Source organism: Cetorhinus maximus, chromosome 3, assembly GCF_964194155.1.
Source record: "Cetorhinus maximus chromosome 3, sCetMax3.hap1.1, whole genome shotgun sequence".
Classification (NCBI taxonomy): Eukaryota; Metazoa; Chordata; class Chondrichthyes; order Lamniformes; family Cetorhinidae; genus Cetorhinus; species Cetorhinus maximus.
In genome coordinates this window covers 309,991-327,643 of record NC_135881.1, presented here as the reverse complement: position 1 = coordinate 327,643, position 17,653 = coordinate 309,991, and the positions used below count along the sequence as shown (strand labels likewise).

The following is a 17,653-nucleotide window of genomic DNA, read 5'->3' as shown; positions in this document are numbered from 1 at the left end:
GAGGTTGAGGGGGAATCCAAGGAGGAGGGACAATATTGCAGATTGAGGGTAGTGGTGAGAATGGGGGTGGAGGGGGGGGGCAAGGGGAGAGAGGGAGGGGGAAAGAGGTGCTAAAGGGAAGGGTTGGGAGGGCAAGGGGAGAGAGTTGGGAAGGGGGGGTGAAGGAATGGGGACAAGAAGAGAGTTGTGAGGCTGAAAGGGGAGGTGAGGGGAGGGGTGAAAATAGGAATTAGGTGTTTAAGAGAGTGGATGAGGGTGAAGAGCATGCAAGGTGAGGAGTCAGCGGAGAGGGGGTGCAGAGAGATAGGGTCAAAGGCAGATAGGGAAAGGCTTTCTTAGGGCGATGTGGCTAGGGTGGGGGCTAAAGAGGGCTGAAGGAGAGAGGGTAAGGGGCCATGACTACAACTTGACAGGGCAATGGGCTGGATCATTCCTTCAGTCACTTCTCCAGCCTCTAACCCCTACCTGACCCTCTTCCAATCTGTCAGTCTGAAGATGGTGTTAGTTACAACTTCTAGACTGGGAGTATTTGAATCTGTAACTTGCAAGCCTCTCACTGCCCAGTCTCCCCATGGGAGATCCCTGGCAATGTTTGAAGTTTGTTCTGAATGTGTACAATCCTCTCTCTCTTGTCCCAGACATTCAGGAGAAGCTTGATCAGTTGGTAAAGTTCAGGGATGAGCTCCAGTTTCGATCCCAGGAGAGGGAGCACAGGCTTGTGGAGACACTTTCTCAGGCCACTCAGTTCACCACAGCTCTCACAGATCTGACTGGGGCCCTGAGGAGGACTCAGCAAAGGGTGCAGGACCTGAACACACCATCAGCCAATCCAACTGCCCTTCAACATCAGCTGGATATCATCCAGGTGAGTACTCATGGGATGTGGGCATTCACATTTACTGCCCATCCCTAAGATACTGAACAGTTCGCTTGGCCATTTCAGGGGGCAGGTAAGAGTCAACCATATTGCTGTGGGTCTAGAGTCACATGTAGGCCAGACCAGGTAAAGACGGCAGATTTCCTTCCCTTTAGTGAAACAAATGGGTTTTTATAACATGGTCACAGTTACTGAGATAAGTTCTAATTCAGATTTTGAATTTTTAAAAAATAAAGTGGCTATAATCCTCCTATTTTCTGACACCAACCCTTGAATCTAATGAGGATTTGATGATTGCATCCAGCACTTCCACAATTCCTACCCTTACGACAAGATCATAAGAATTAGGAGCAGGAGTGGGCCACTCGGCCCCTCGAGCCTGCTCCAATGAGACCATAGCTGATCTGAGTGTGGCCTCACATTCCCGCCTGTGCCTACAGCCCTTGGTTCCCTCACAAGTCAAAACCCTCAATAACCCAGGATACATCCCACCTGCTCCAGAGGTTTTATCCACTTTAAGAACTGTCATTATTTTCTAGTTCCTCATTTTTCCCCTTCATTTAGTATCCCAGAACCTCTTTGGTTAATATCGTTTTGACAGCATCTTCTTCCTAGTAAACAGGGATGCAAAATATTAGAGTCATAGAGTCTACAGCACAGAAAAAGTCCCTCCGGCCCATCGAGTCTGCGCTGGTCAAACAAGTACCTAACTATTCTAATCCCATTTCCAGCACTAGGCCCATAGCCTTGTTTGCCATGGCATCGCAAGTGCACAGCCAAATACTTCTTCAATGTTATCAGCGTTTCTGCCTCTACCACCCTTTCAGGCAATGAGTTCCAGATTCCCACCACCCTCTGGGTGAAAATGTTCTTCCTCACATCCCCTCTAAACCTCCTGCCCCTTACCTTAAATCTACTGGAGATGAGCTTCCTCGGTTGACCATTAGCGTTGGGTTGCCAATCCGCGTCCAATTTCCATCCCGTCTCGCCCGACATTCCGACTCAGGCCGGGTGAGGTCCAGACAGTCCAGCGCCTCCCCAAGGCCCAGCGTTAAACTCCAGCAGAATCAAAGTGAAGAGGGTCACATCCCCTTTCTTACTGCACTAGCTGATGTAAACCATGTAAGTTTAAAGGTCCTTTGAAATTTAAAAGTCCTTCACAGGCCAGGGAGAAGGTAAGTGTTTAAGGTAGGTGGGTAGGATTTTGGGAGGGTGGGGGAATCAGAGGTCAGGGGGATCAGAAGTCAGAGAGGGGGTTGGAGTTCATGGAAGGTGGGGTTCGAAGGTCATGGGAGGTCAGAGGTTGGGGATCAGAAGTTGGGGGGGTTGGAGTCCAGGGGATTGGGCCTTGGGTTGGGATGGGCCGGGGTTGGAAGGAGGGTGCAGGGCCTCAGAGGGTGGGGAGGGCCTTGGAGGACCAAGGTCATGTCTCTGGGTGGGGGGGTGCCACTGTGTGTCGGTGGTGGAGGGAGTGAATGTTTGTGGATGTGGTGCCAATCAAGCGGGGCTGCTTTGTCCTGGACGGTGTGAAACTTCTCGAGTGTTGTGGGAGCTGCACTCATCCAGGCAAGTGGAGAGTATTCCATCACACTCCTGACTTGTGCCTTGTAGATGGTGGACAGGCTTTGGGGAGTCAGGAGCTGAGTTACTCACCACAGGATTCCTAGCCTCTGACCTGCTCTTGGAGTCATGAAGTCATCACAGTACGTAAGGTGCCATTCAGCCCATCGAGTCCATAGAACCATAGAAAAGTTACAGCAGAGAAGGAGGCCATTCAGCCCATCTTGTCCATGCCAGCCCGAGGACACCCAGGTGCCCTTTCTAATCCCACCTTCCTGCACCCGGCCCATTGCCCTGCAGCTTACAGCACTTAAGGTGCAGATCCAGGTACTTTTTAAAAGAGTTTAGAGTTTCTGCCTCTACCACCAACTTGGGCAGCGAATTCCAGACACCCACTACCCTCTGGGTAAAAAAGTTCTTCCTCATGTCCCCCCTACACCTTCTGCCACTTATCTTGAATCTATGTCCCCTGGTTCTAGAATTCTCCATCAAGGGAAACAATTTGATCCTGTCCACTCTATCTATTCCCCTCATAATTTTGTACACCTCAATCAAGTCACCTCTCAGCCTTCTTTGTTCCAAGGAAAATAACCCCAACCTATCCAATCTCTCCTTGTAGCTACACTTTTCTAACCCTGGCAACATTTTTGTAAACCTCCTCTGCACTCTCTCCAGAGCTATTACGTCCTTCCTGTAATGTGGTGACCAGAACTGCACACAATACTCCAGTTGTGACCTCACCAGTGTTTTATACAATTCCATGCTGACCCTCTGTAGAGCAATCCAGTCAGTCCCATTCCCCGCTCAAACTGCGTAGCCCTGCAAGTTTATTTCCTTCAAGTGTCCATCAAATCTCCTTTTGAAGTCATTGTTTGTCTCTGTTTCCACCACCCTTATAGGCAGCGAGTTCCAAGTCACTCACTCCATTAAAACATGCTTTCTCACATCTTCCCTGTATCTCTGGCCCAACACCTTCAGTTGTGCCCCCTAGACTTTGTCCGAATGGTTTTCCAAAGGGAATTGTATAATTATCTGAAAAGAAAGAATTTTCAGGGCTCCGGGCAAAATGCAGTGGAGGTACGAGTAGCTGCTTTTCCCTTACAGAAAGGCAGCGTGGGCATGATGGGCTGAATGGCCTTCCTCTGTGCTGTAACCATTCTATAGTTCTATAATTCTACATTGATGGTGGTGTTTTCAATGATAGTAATATAATTGAACGTCTAGGGGAGATGATTAGATTCTCTTTTGTCGGACATGGTCACTGCCTGGCACTTGTTGGTGTGAATGTTATTCTGATCACTAACTGGCCCCATCGCTGCTCTAACAACCCTTCACTGTTTACCTGCCAATGGATTTTCTTTGTGTTCTCTGACAATCTATTCTCATGCTGTCTATTTGCCTCTCATTTCAGTTGTAGAGTGTTGGATACTCTTTGGTTTGTCTTAATGAAGTCTCTGTAGTTTTAAGTAGGTTAACTGTGTGTATTTATTAACTACAAGGGCGATGTACATATACAGCAAAGAGTTCAAGCTAGCAGCTGGATCCATGCTTGCCAGTACACACAGCTCTATCCAACACTTTAATAACCTCTTGGTGTGGGTCATGTGTTCTCTTACATCACTGTGTGGGTGGTACTGCACTCAGTCCCACATTAACCCTATATGTGCCACACCCTTATACTACACCACCCCCAAGTCTTTATCCGATGCATTTCAAGTTTTTCGAGTTTACCCCATGTATTTACATCATTATTACTACCCCACCTCCCCGCTTCAGGTCTCTGAGTTCATAGGTTCAGGCAGTCTGAAGGCCTATAGCCCTTCCAAATCTCATTAGCACCTTGTTGGAGGAGTGGTAGAGTCTGACAACAGGTAAACTCTGTTGATCTGGAGGTTGATCTAGTATCTGGGAATCTTTTTATTCTTTTTCTCCATTCCCTGGTATTGCACAGCTCTCTCTCAATTCGGCAGTTGTGGTGATGGGCGGGGTTGTTGCTCCATCCCATTTCTTTGGGGGTGGGTGAATGTTGTGCTCGTCTCCATGTTATTTTTTCCTCTTCTTCCTTTGTCGTGTGGTCCATCATGATGTCCTCTGCGCCAGAAGATGGCCATTCCTGTTTTGAGGATGTGGTTTTCTATGGGTAATCAACAGCTGCTACTTGGTTCCAGCATTGTCTGTGGCCCTGTCATGCTGTTCGGGAGTAGCAGTGTTTGCTCTGTGATCGCAGTGTTTACCTCATCAACAGTTGTCGGAGGGAGAAGTTGAGGCTTTTCTGCTTGTTGGTTGCTGTCTTGTCCATCCTCCATTGGAGGCGTCATAGTAACCATTGAGTGGTTGGCTGGTGTGACCAATGAGGGCTCTCCGTCACCATTAACAGAATTGGACAAACCTGCTCTGCAAAAAGAGAAGACAGTTCGGAGCTGAAGTTCCGGTCAGGATAATCTTTCTTGTTGCAGCTTTCAGGAACTTGCAGTTCTGTATAATTTATGGCAGTGGTTGTCTTGATATCTGCCATTTTGAGGAGATTTGGGGCTACACAGGCATTTCTGCTGAAGAGAGAAACAGACTGGTTAGGGATGATTTACATCAGCTCGAAGATTTGTTTACAGCCATACCTTAGTGATTCCAGAATCATGCCTATGAGCGGAAATCGGATTCCTCTGGACCCATAGAGTGGGGCGTCTGTTGTTCAAGGCCAGGGGTCTCTCAGCCATGGTTCCCTATCCAATGGGACCATAACACTGGCTCCTGTGTCCAATTTAAAGTTAGTGAGATAGCTGTTAACCAAAATGTCCTCTTTCAAATACGAAAATCCAGGATCTTTGGCCTTGCCCAAGCAGTATGGCTGTGTGTCCTCTTGCTGTGCAGACTCAACCTCATGAATGATCTTTGGGTCTTCTGTGTGTTTGGATCTTTTGGCCTTGCAGAGTTTGCTGAAGAGTTCAACTCTGTTACACTGACAGCATTGGGCTGAAATTGCAGGACATTGATCTCGCCTGTGGGGGCGCTTTGCTCCTTAGCGCTGAAATGTTCACCCTACTGGGCGGTTAGGTTATTGTTCCTCTTGGCCGGGAGTGTCCCTGTCTCTTTACTGTTTCACTAACTGGACTGTGAGGTTTCCTTTGTACCATGGTAAAATCTCTCCTTCTAAAATGAACCTGCTCTGCACACAGAGTTCAGACTACCTAACAATCTGGATAACTTTCTCGAAGGTTCGATCTTTCTCCACTTGCAGCATGTCTGAGAGTGCATAGTCTGCTACTCCCTCAACTACTATATCTCTGATAAATTTAGATTTTAGGTCTCTGTATTTTCAGCCTTCAGCATCCTGCACAGATCGTTAATGAATAAGTCAACAGTTTCTCCTGTTAGTTTAACACGGTAATGAAATTTAATCCTTTCGAGGATTTTATTACTTCTTAGGTTAATATAAACATTGAATGATTTTAGTAATTCTTCAAATTTAACAGATAACTCATTGATTCCTTGTGTAACAATAATGTCGTCAGCTATTGGGCCTACTGAATAAAGCAGTGTATTAACTTGTCCAGCTTCTGTCTTTTTATCCAGACCTGAAGCAATCATATACCTAAGGAATCTCTTTCTCCAAAGTTCTCAATTATGTGATTGATCTGGGCCTTGGATAAGTTCAAACTGATCTGGAAGAGTGGGTTTCTGATCCATGGTTAAAAAATTTTAAAGTGTAGGTTCAGCTTTAAGAAGTTGCTGAAATTGAAATTGGTGTCGCTGTCTGGTTGATGACACCGGATTGGCCGGCGCTTGCTGGTTGTGGCGAGCTCCCGCTGCAAAGGGGCTCCTGCACAGTCTTGAAAATGTTTTAAACAATGGCTGCTTGGATGGACTCGTTGCAGACTCCCATGTTTCAGCGTTATGCTTTAGAGTCGAATCCTGGCCTTTGCTGGTCTTTAAAGCTGATTCTTTACTTGCGATTCTTCCAAATTAATTAATTAATTCATTTTTCCTTTTTGTGGCGAGGTCAGGTTCCCACATGGGGACCTGGTTTGTCCAGCGGAGTTTTTAAACAGCAATTTCTGACCACTGAACTATTTCAAAGTTTCTTAATGGCCAAGCAATGATCATCTTCAACAAGAGAGAATCTAACCATCGCCCCTTGATGTTCAATGGCATTACCATCAGTGAATCCCCCACTATCAACATCCTGGGGATTACCATTGACCAGAAACTAAACTGGACTAGCCATATAAATACTGTGGCTACAAGAGCAGGTCAGAGGCTGGGAATCGTGTGATGAGTAACTCACCTCCTGACTCCCCAAAGCCTGTCCACCATCTACAAGGCACAAGTCAGGAGTGTGATGGAATACTCCCCACTTGCCTGGATGAGTGCAGCTCCCACAACACTCAAGAAGCTTGACACCATCCAGGACAAAGCAGCCCCGCTTGATTGGCACCACATCCACAAACATTCACTCCCTCCACCACCGACGCACAGTAGCAGCAGTGTGCACCATCTACAAGATGCACTGCAGGAATTCACCAAGGCTCCTTCGACAGCACCCTCCAAACCCACGACCATTACCATCTAGAAGGACAAGGGCAGCAGATAGATGGGAACACCACCACCTGGAATTTCCCCTCCAAGTCACTCATCATCCTGACTTGGAAATATATCACCGTTCCTTCACTGTCGGTGAGTCAAAATCCTGGTACTCCCTCCCTAACAGCACTGTGGGTGTACCTACACCACATGGACCACAGCGGTTCAAGGAGGCAGCTCACCACCACCTTCTCAAGGGTAACTAGGAATGGGCAATAAATGCTGGCCCAGCCAGCGAAGCCCACATCCCATGAATGAATTAAAAAATGCAGGCTTGCTGTATCCCGGAGTTTCAGCTCTCCCGGCTCGGTCTGCTGACTGTGCACTCTGGAAATTGAAGCTGGGCTTCCAAGATAACCCATGGACCCTTCTGCTGCAGTGAGGAATTTTAAATTTCCACCTTCTGCTTCTTTGGAGCTTTTCCCTTGCGATATTCCTCTGCTTCTCCAGCTTTTCTTCAGGTAGAATGCTTCTTGAAGTTTTTTTTCCATCTTGCAGGATTTTAGTTTTTCTCTGCATTTTTTGTGAGGTTTTTCCATTCGGTGCCACCATGTAGGATGTTGGATACCATTCGGTAGGCCCTAATGAGGCCTTCGTAGTCTTAAGTAGGTTAACTGTATGTGTTTATGAACTACAAGAGCGATGTACATATATATAGTAAAGGGTTCAAACTAGGAGCTGTCTCCGTGCTTGCTCCTACACACGGCTCTGTCCAACACTAGACCAACCGCTTGGTGCGGGTCATGTGTTCTCTTACATCACTGTGTGGGCGGTACTGTACTCAGTCCCGCATTCACCCTATATATGCCAGACCCTGAAACTACAATGTCCTTTTTTCACTTCTCCTCTGTAGTTTTTATATTCAGTCTGATTCTGTTATCAAGCTGACACCTGTCACATGTCCCTTTTCCTAATTCATCTTCCTCTCCAACTCTTTCATTGACCAGGGACCTCTGGCTTTGGTTTTCCTCCTTTCATCCTCATGGAAAGATATAATTTCCTCTTTAATGGCCACCATTGTTTCATTACTGCTTGACAGTCTTTGACCCCAATTTAACCCAGACAGAAATCTTCCCAATTCCCAAAAATTAACTCTCCTACAGTTATTTATTTTATTCTAGGTTGCTTCTTGACCTTCTTGATATCTAATCTAAACCTGATGATACTATGATCACTTGTATGACGGATATTATCTACTTGACCCAGTTCAGGTCGCAGGGCTAGATCCAGGCGTGCCTCCTCCCTCATCGGACAGGAAACTTAGTGATCATGTAAAATCTCGGAAGGTGCTTCAGTAATTTTCTATTTCAAGCCTTGGCATAATTACTATCCCACTGAACACTGGGATAATTGACATCTCCAATCTATTCTGTTCTTATACTTGTCAGTAAATTCTTGTCCACCTTGGCCCAGATTTTTGCCATGACAAAATTTGTAAGCCTCACCACCAAACCCACCATTTCCCATCTTCGTGAGGGCAGGGCTGGGGTCAGGCAGGGGTGTGTAATTCGCTGCGGCAGCTGAGCATTTAAATCACCAGCTGCCTCCATGGAAGAACAAGAGTGTGGAATCTGGAGCGTGGTGTCTATGGATGGCCAGGGTGCTCCGCTAGAGAGGTAAGGAACCTCTTTGGAATGGGTTCCAAGACAACTTTGGGAGAGCTAAGGCACTCTTTGGGATTGTTAAAAATGAACACTTTTGACGCACAAACTCAATGGAACTGTCCAGCTGTAAAAGAGGTGTCCAGTGTCCAGGAACTGTCCAGCTGCCAAGGAAATGTTAAGGAGCTTTCTAACTGTCAAATCCATCAAAGTTATCTAATAAGTGTCAAAGCTGTCAAGGAATTATCCAAAGGTTACTGTTGGGAGGGCTTTAAACTAACTCAGCAGGGGCGTTGAAATCAAGAGGAAATATTAGAGAGGAATACCAGGGTGCACAAAATACGGGGAGAGACAGATAGCACCAGCATAGAGAATAGTACATTAATAGGTAAAATTAGGGTAAGAGAGAAAGTAACAAAATCTAAATCAGGGTTACTATGCATGTATGTGAATGCAGAGTACAGTGAATAAGATTGGGGAGTTACAGGTGCAGATTGCCATGTGGAAATATGATGTTGTGTTGATAACCGAGACCTGGCTCAAGGAAGCACAGAACTGGGTGTTAAATATCCCCAGGTACAAGGTGTTCAGAAGAGATGGGAAAGGAAGGAAAGGAGGAGGGGTGACGGTATTGGTTAAGGAGAGCATTGCAGTGCTGGAGAAAGAGGATGTCCCAGAGGGTTCAAGGTCAGAATCTATTTGACTAGAGCTAAGGAACAAAAAGGGACCATTTACATTGCTCGGTGTGGTCTATAGACCGGCAAATAGTGAGAAGGATGTAGAAGGACAAATCTGCAGGGAAATTACAGAGAGATGCAGCATTATAGAGTAGTTATAATGGGGGCTTTAATTACCCGAATGTAGACTGGGACAGTGGTAGTGTAAAGGGTGGAGAGGGGCAAAAGTTCCTAGATTGTGTTCAGGAGAATTTTATACAGCAGTATGTGTCCAATCCAACAAGAAAAGACGCACTGTTAGACCTGGTTCTTGGAAATGAGGCGGGCCAAGTAGATCAAGTGTCAGTGGGGGAACATTTAGGAGACAGTGATCATTGTATTGTACATTTTAGGATGATGATAAAAAAGGACGATAGACAATCCAGGATAAGAGTAATTAACTGGACAAGAGCCGACTTCGATGGGGCAAGAACGGAGCTGGGCCAGATAGACTGAAATGAAAGATTAACAAGAAAAACTGTAGCTGAACAATGGGCTACCTTCAAAATAGAATTGGTTCGGGCACAGTCAAGGTATATTCCACTGAAAGGGAAAGGTAGGGCAAACAAATCCAGAGCTCCCTGGATGAAAAAGGAGATTGAAATTAAGATAAAGAAGAAAAAGTGTGTTTATGACAGGTGTCAGGTAGAAAATACAATTGAGAACCAAGAGGAATCCAGAAGGTTCAGAGAGGAGGTGAAAAAGTATGTTAGAGAAGCAAAGAGGGTTTATGAGAAAAGACTGGCAGCCAACATAAAGGGGGATCCCAAAGTCTTCTATAAGCATAGAAATAGTAAAAAGGGTGGTAAAAGGAAGAGTAGGGATGATTCGGGACATAAATCAAATTTTCAAATGGACAAAGGGGCCATGTCTGAGGCATTATAAATGGTTATGATATAGTTGCAATTATGGAGACATGGCTGCAGGGTGACCAAGGATGGGAACTGAGCATCCAGGGGTATTCAATATTTAGGAAGGACAGACAAATTGGGAAAGGAGGGGGGTAGCATTGTTAATAAAGGAGGAAATCAATGCAATAGTGAGGAAGGATATTGGCTCAGAAAATCACGATGTGGAATCTGTTTGGGTGGAGATAAGAAACATCAAGGGGCAGAAAACATTGGCGGGGGTTTTCTATAGGACCCCAAACAATAACAGAGATGTAAGGGAAGGCATTAAAAAGGAAATTAGAGACACATGCAATAAGGTTACAACTGTAAACAAGGGTGGCTTTAATCTACATATAGATTGGACAAACTAAAGTAGCAATAATACTGTGGAGGGGGGTTTCCTGGAGTGTGTATGTGATGGTTTTTTAGACCAATATGTTGAGGAACCAACTAGAGAGCAGGCTATCCTAGACTGGGTATTACGCAATGAGAAAGGATTAATTAATAATCTTGCTGTGTGGGGTCACTTGGGGAAAAGCGACCATAAAATGATACAATTGTCCATTAAGATGGAGAGTGAAGAAGTTGAGTCCGAAACTAGGGCCCTGAATCTAAATAAAGGGAACTACGAGGGTAGAGGCGTGAGTTGGTAATGCTGGATTGGAGAATCTTACTAAAAGGGTTGATGGTGGATAGGCAATGGCTAATTTTTAAGGAATGAATGCATGAATTACAACAATTATTCATTCCTGTCTGGCGCAAAAATAAAACTGGAAAGGTGGCTCAACCATGGATTACAAAAGAAATTAGGGATAGTTTTAGATCCAAAGAGGAGACATATAAAATTGCCAGAAAAAGCAGCAAGCCTCAGGATTGGGAGCAGTTTAGAATTCAGAAAAAGTGGACAAAAAGATTGATCAAGAAAGGGAAAATGAAGTATGAGAGTAAACTTGCAGGGAACATAAAAACTGACTGTAAAAGCTTCTATAAATATGTGAAGAGAAAAAGATTAGCGAAGACAAATGTAGGTCCCTTACAGTCAGAAACAGGGGAAATTATAATGGGGAACAAAGAAATGGCAGAAGAATTGAACACATATTTTGGTTCTGTCTTCACAAAAGAGGACACAAATAATTTCCCAGAAATGTGAGGGAACCAAGGGTCTAGTGAGAGGGAGGAATTGAAGAAAATCAGTATTAGTAAAAAAATGGTGCTAGAGAAATTAAGGGGGTTAAAGACTAAAAAATCCCCAGGGCCTGATAATCTATACCCCAGAACACTAAAAGAAGTGACCCTGGAAATATTGGATGCATTGGTGGTCATCTTCCACAATCCTATAGACTCTGGAGCAGTTCCTACAGATTGGAGGGTGGAAAATGTAACCCCATTATTTAAAAAAGGAGGGAGAGAAAAAACAGAGAATTACAGACCAGTTAGCCTAACATCGGCAGTGGGGAAAATGCTAGAGTCTATAATAAAAGACGTGGTAACAGAAAACTTGGAATGCATTGACAGGATTAGACAAAGTCAGCATGGGTTTATGAAAGGGAAATCATATTTAATTAATCTACTGGAGTTTTTTGAGGATATAACTAATAGAATAGATAAGGGAGAACCAGTAGATGTGGTGTATTTGGATTTCAAGAAGGCTTTTGATAAGGTCCCACATAAGAGGCTGGTGGGCAAAATTAAAGCACATGGGATTGGGGGTAATATACTGGCATGGATTGAGAATTGGTTGACAGACCGGAAACAGAGAGTGTGAATAAATGGGTCTTTTTCCGGATGGCAGGTGGTGACTAGTGGGGTACCACAGGGATCAGTGCTTGGGCCCCAGCTATTCGCAATATATATCAATGACTTGGATGAGGAAACCAAATGCAATATTTCCAAGTTTGCTGACCACACAAAACTGGGCGGGGTTGTGAGTTGTGAGGAGGATGCAAGGAGGCTTCAGGGCGATTTAGACAAGTTGTGTGTGTGGTCAAACACATGGCAGATGCAGTATAACGTGGATAAATGTGAAGTTATACACTTCGGTGTGAAAAACAGAAAGGTAGAATATTATTTAAATGGTGATATATTGGGAAATGTGGACGTACAAAGGGATCTGGGTGTCCTTGTACACCAGTCAGTGACAGTAAACAGGCAGGTGCAGCAACAATTAGGGAGGCAAATGATATGTTGGCCTTCATTGCAAGAGGATTTGAGTTCAGAAGTAGCGATGTCTTACTGCAGTTATACAGGGCCTTGGTGAGACCACACCTGGAGTATTGTGTGCAGTTTTGGTCTCCCTACCTAAGAAAGGATGTACTTGCCATAGAGGGAGTGCAGTGAAGGTTCACTAGGCTGATTCTGGGGATGGCAGGACTGTCGTATGAGGAGAGATTGGTTCGACTGGGCCTGTATTCACTAGAGTTTAGAAGAATGAGAGGGGATCTGATTGAAATGTATAAAATTCTAACAGGGCCAGACAGACTGGATACAGAGAGGATGTTTCCCCTGGTTGGAGAGTCTAGAACAAGGGGCCACAGTCTCAGGATACGGAGTAGGCCATTTAGGACTGAGATGAGGAAACATTTCTTCCCTCAGAGGATGGTCAACCTGTGGAATTCTCTACTACAGAGGCTGTGGAGGCCGGGTCACTGAGTATATTCAGGAGAGAAATTGAATTTTTTTTGGATATTAGGGGCACCAAGGGGTATGGAGAGAAAGCGGGAATCTGGCGTTTAGATAGAGGATCAGCTGTGATCATATTGAATGGCGGAGCAGACTCGAAGGACCTACTCCTGCTCCTAGCTTCTACGTTTCTGTTAAATGAATACTTTGCATCCGTCTTTACCAAGGTGGTAGATGCTACCCAGGCCATGGTGACAGACGAGGAAACTCTCACTAGAAGGGTTCAAAATTGATAAGGAGGAAGTGTTGAATAGACTGTCGGTACTTAAAGTTGACAAGGCATCGGGACCGGATGAGATGTATCCAAGGATATTGAAGGAAGTGAGAGCGGAAATTGCAGGGGCACTGGCCATAATCTTTCAGTCTTCCCTAGACTCAGGGGTGGTGCCAGAGGACTGGAGAATTGCAAACATTACGCCCTTGTTCAAAAAAGGTTGTAAGGATAAGCCCAGCAATTACAGACCAGTCAGTTTAACTGCAGTAGTGGGCAAGATTCCAGAAACAATTATTCGGGATAGAATTAGTAGTCACATGGAAAAATATGGGTTGATAAGGAAGAGCCAGCATGGATTTCTAAAAGGGAAATCGTGTTTAACTAACTTGCTGAAACTTTTTGAAGAGGTAACACAAAAGGTGGATGAGGGTAATGCTGTTGATGTGGTGTACATGGACTTTCAAAAGGCATTTGACACAGTGCCACACAACAGACTTGTTAGAAAAGTTATTGCTCTTGGGATAAAAGGGACAGTAGCAACATGGATACAAAATTGGCTGAAAAATAGGAAGCAGAGAGTAATGGTCAATGGATATTTTTCAGGCTGGAGGAAGGTTTGTAGTGGAGTTCCCCAGGGATTGTTATTGGGATCCTTGCTTTTCCTGATATATATTAATGATCTAGATCTTGGTGTGCAGGGGACAATTTCAAAGTTTGTGGATGATACGAAGCTTGGGAGAGTTGTGAACTGTGAGGAGGACGGTGTGGAACTTCAAGAGGACATAGACAAGTTGGTGGAGTGGGCAGATAGGTGGCAGATGAAGTTCACTATGGAGAAGTGTGAGATGATGCAATTTGATAGGAAGAACATGGACAGACAATATAAAATAAGGGGTGAAATTTTGAAGGGGGTGCAGGAGCAGAAAGACTTGGGTGTATATGTGCATAGATCATTGAAGGTGGCAGGACAGGTGGAGAGAGCAGTTAATAAAGCAGATAGTATCCTGGCTTTTATTAATAGGGGCAGAGAGTACACGAACAGGGAGGTTATGCTGAATTTATATAAGACACTCGTTAGATCTTAGCTGGAATATTGTGTACAGTCCTGGGCATCACACTATAGGAAGGATGTGAACATATTGGAGAGAGTGCAGAAGAGGTTTACAAGAACGGTTCCAGGGATGAGAAACTTCAGCTATGAGGATAGATTGGAGAGGTTGGGTCTGTTCTCCTTGGAGAGAAGGCGGCTGAGAGGAGATTTGATAGAGATGTTGAAAATCATGAGGGGGCTGGACAGAGTAGATAGGGAGAAGCTGTTCCCACTCGTAAAAGGATCAAGAACGAGAGGGCACAGATTTAAAGTGATTTGCAAAAGAAGCAAATATGATGTGAGAAAAAACTTTTTCACAAAACGAGTGGTTTGAGTCTGGAATTCACTACCTGGAAGTGTGGAGGCAGGTTCAATAAAGGCATTCGAGAGGACATTAGATGATTATTTGAATAGAAACAATTCTGAATGAGGAAAAGGCAGGGCAATGGCACTAGGTCATAATGCTCATTTGGAGAGCTGGTGCAGACAAGATGGGCCGAATGGCCTCCTTCTGTGCTGTTAAGATTCTGTGATTCTGTGATACTAGTTGAGTTGGAATTGAGGGGGTCCTGATTTGGCATGTGTTTGCACTAAGTTGGCATTGGGAGTATGGGGATAATGAGGACGGATAGAGGGGAATTAAGTTGGCATTGTGGCACAGATGGATTGGGCATGAGAAGTGTGTGGGGAAGTGAGGTATGAGATCTGTAAAGATGTTTCTTGTTTTATTATTATCTTTTATTTATTTAAATACTGTGCCGGGGCACAGAGGTAATCACCTGACTCTGTGCACCTGACCCAGGGATGAAAACCTCAGTCCCTGTTCCTCTACAGCTTTCCCACTCTAGGTGGTTGATGGAGTACACCCTGTAGTGTGATGGCATCTCTATTGTTTCTTAGCTCAAACCAAATAAATTCCATCCTCATCCCCTCTCATTCTAGCACTGCAATACTGTCCTTAATCAATGTTACTATCCCTCCTCCATTCGTTTCTTACTTATATTTCATGAATACCTTGTAAGCAGGAATAATATGCCCCCCTCAGACCTTCCTTGAGCCAGTCTCAGTTATCATCACTACATTATGGGCAGTATTTTACACCTCCTGGTTGGGCACGTGACTGACCCGATTGGGAGTAAATAGCGTGTGATGACACCGGGTGAGCGCTCTGACATCATCGCGCACTCGTGTGATATTTCACTCAGTGGGCGTGAGTGAGAGTCGGAGCTGCGCCTGCCATTAATCAAGAGGTCAGTTAAGGCCATGAACAGTCCAATTGACGACGATTTTTCATTTCCCGTGTGATTTCACGGGCAAACATTTTCAAAAACCTCAACCACAGGCAGGATAAAAAGGGTCAGCAGCATTGTCAGTGTGAGCAGTGAGGAGTTTAGGAGATAGTTTGCTGCTAGTTGCATATTGGTACTTGGCAGCTTCATCTCTGTTCGGGGCTTCATTCTCAGCATTTCCAGGCTTAATTTCAGGAATTATTGCTGTCTTCAAGGGCCCTGGAGAATTCAGACTGTGTGGACCCTGCCAGGTATCAGACAGCCTTCCCTTACCCTGGGAATGGGGTTGTGGTCTCCGCTGGTGGCACCTCCTCTGAGGAGGAAGAGAGGGGCAGGAGGGAGAGGAGGCCGGGTGTCCCAATGCAGCTCCCAGGGGAGGGTCCTGTGGGAGGAGAGGTGCAGGCACAAGGGGTGAGGGCCAGCAGGAAGTCCAAGGTGGAAGGGGCTGCAGAAGACGCCACTATCCTGCTGCCAGGGTTTACAGGCGGTGATGCAGCTACCTCAATATGTCCGAGATGCAATGCCGAAGGAGGCTCCGCCTCTCCAGGGAGACAGTGACCTCCATCTGTCTGATGATCGGCCCTGAGATCAGCTCTGACTGTGTGGGTGGACACCCCATGCCAGTGGCTCTGAAGGTCACAGTGACCCTCAACTTCTATCCCTCCTGCTCTTTCCAGGGCTCAGTGGGGAATCTGTGTAGAGTGTCCCAATCAGCTGTCCACAGTTGTGTCAAGCTGGTGACAGACGCTCTGTTCAGGCAGGTATTGACTTTCATTCATTTCCATATAGACGAGGCCAGACAGACACAGTGAGCCAGAGGCTTCACAGCCATTGCTGGCTTCCCCCGTGTCCAGGGTGCTATAGACTGTACACATGTGGCCATCAAGGCGCCAGCGGGTGAGCCCGGTGCCTTCATCAACAGGAAGGGCTTCCACTCCATGGACGTGCAGATAGTGTGTGATCACAGGATGGTGATTCTATAAGTCTGTGCAAGGTACCCAGGCAGCTCCCACGACGCCTACATCCTCAGACACTCCCAGGTGCCGGGGCTCTTCAGTGCTCCAGCCCGGCTGGATGGATGGCTGTTGGGTGACAAGGGATATCCCCTGAGAAGGTGGCTCATGACGCCTCTCCGCCATCCAAGAACAGAAGCTGAGCAGTGCTACAATAGGAGCCACGGCACCACAAGGGCTGTGGTGGAGAGAACCATTGGTCTTCTCAAGATGTGCTTCCGATACCTGGACCGCTCAGGGTGCGCACTCCAGTACCCCCCAGAGTGGGTGTCACTGACAGTGGTTGCATGCTGCACTCTCCACAATCTGGCACTGGCAAGGGGGGACCCACTGGAGGAAGAGGATCTCGAGGCAGCTCCACAGGCCACAGAGGATGGATCCAGTAGTGAGTCAGAAGAGGAGCACGGTGAGGATAACTGAGGGTGTGAAGCCAAAACTCGGCAACCTCCAGGGAGGCAGGGACACCAGGGAGGCCTTGATCCAGCACTCCTTCAGCTCTGAAGAAGGGTCATACGGACTCAAAACATTAACTCTGTTTCTGCCTCCACAGATGCTGTCAGACCTGCTGAGTTTTTCCAGCATTTTCTGTTTTTCCCTCCTTCAGCCAAGCTGCCAAAGACCTGCTTCTACCTCACGCCAAGGCTGCTGCCTCCATCCCAGGTGTCTGAAATGACCCTTTCATTTCAACCCAAAGTCCCCTCTGTGCCTGTGCAACAAAGTTCAGAGCCACTCACGTCCCGCCTTGCACATGGGTGTACCCCACATCAATAAACTAAAAAGGTGAAGCACACTCAGGCCATGACAGCAAAAACTAAATTGATCTCATTTTGACAATTCCAAACTATTTACATAAACTATATATAAAGTAAACATAGATGAACATAAAATCACCCCTGTGACCAGCCCCTTTTGTGATCTTGTGCCTTTACCTTACATTTGTGGGTGCTACATCTAGGTGCTCCCATCGCTGGCACTGGTATTGGAGACAGCCTGCTGACTCTGCTGTCCTGTTGGCCTCGATGACCTTGGCGGTCGCCCTCTGGCCAATGGAGCCTGTGGTGGCCCTGCCTGGGAGGGAGCGGCCAGTGCCACGGCTGGCATCTCCCCAGTCCCCACAGCCTCATCAGATGCCACGGTCACTGGCAG

The 17,653-nt window shown here is 46.1% G+C and overlaps 1 protein-coding gene across 1 annotated transcript in view; it reads left to right on the top strand.

Annotated features, from left to right (window-relative positions):
- Positions 1-17,653, top strand: part of macf1b (microtubule actin crosslinking factor 1b) — a 383,409-nt gene that overhangs the window by 83,322 nt on the left and 282,434 nt on the right. The window contains exon 12 of the mRNA XM_078534257.1: positions 639-865. Coding sequence (XP_078390383.1) covers positions 639-865 — 227 coding nt within the window. The remainder of the gene's footprint in view (positions 1-638; positions 866-17,653) is intronic.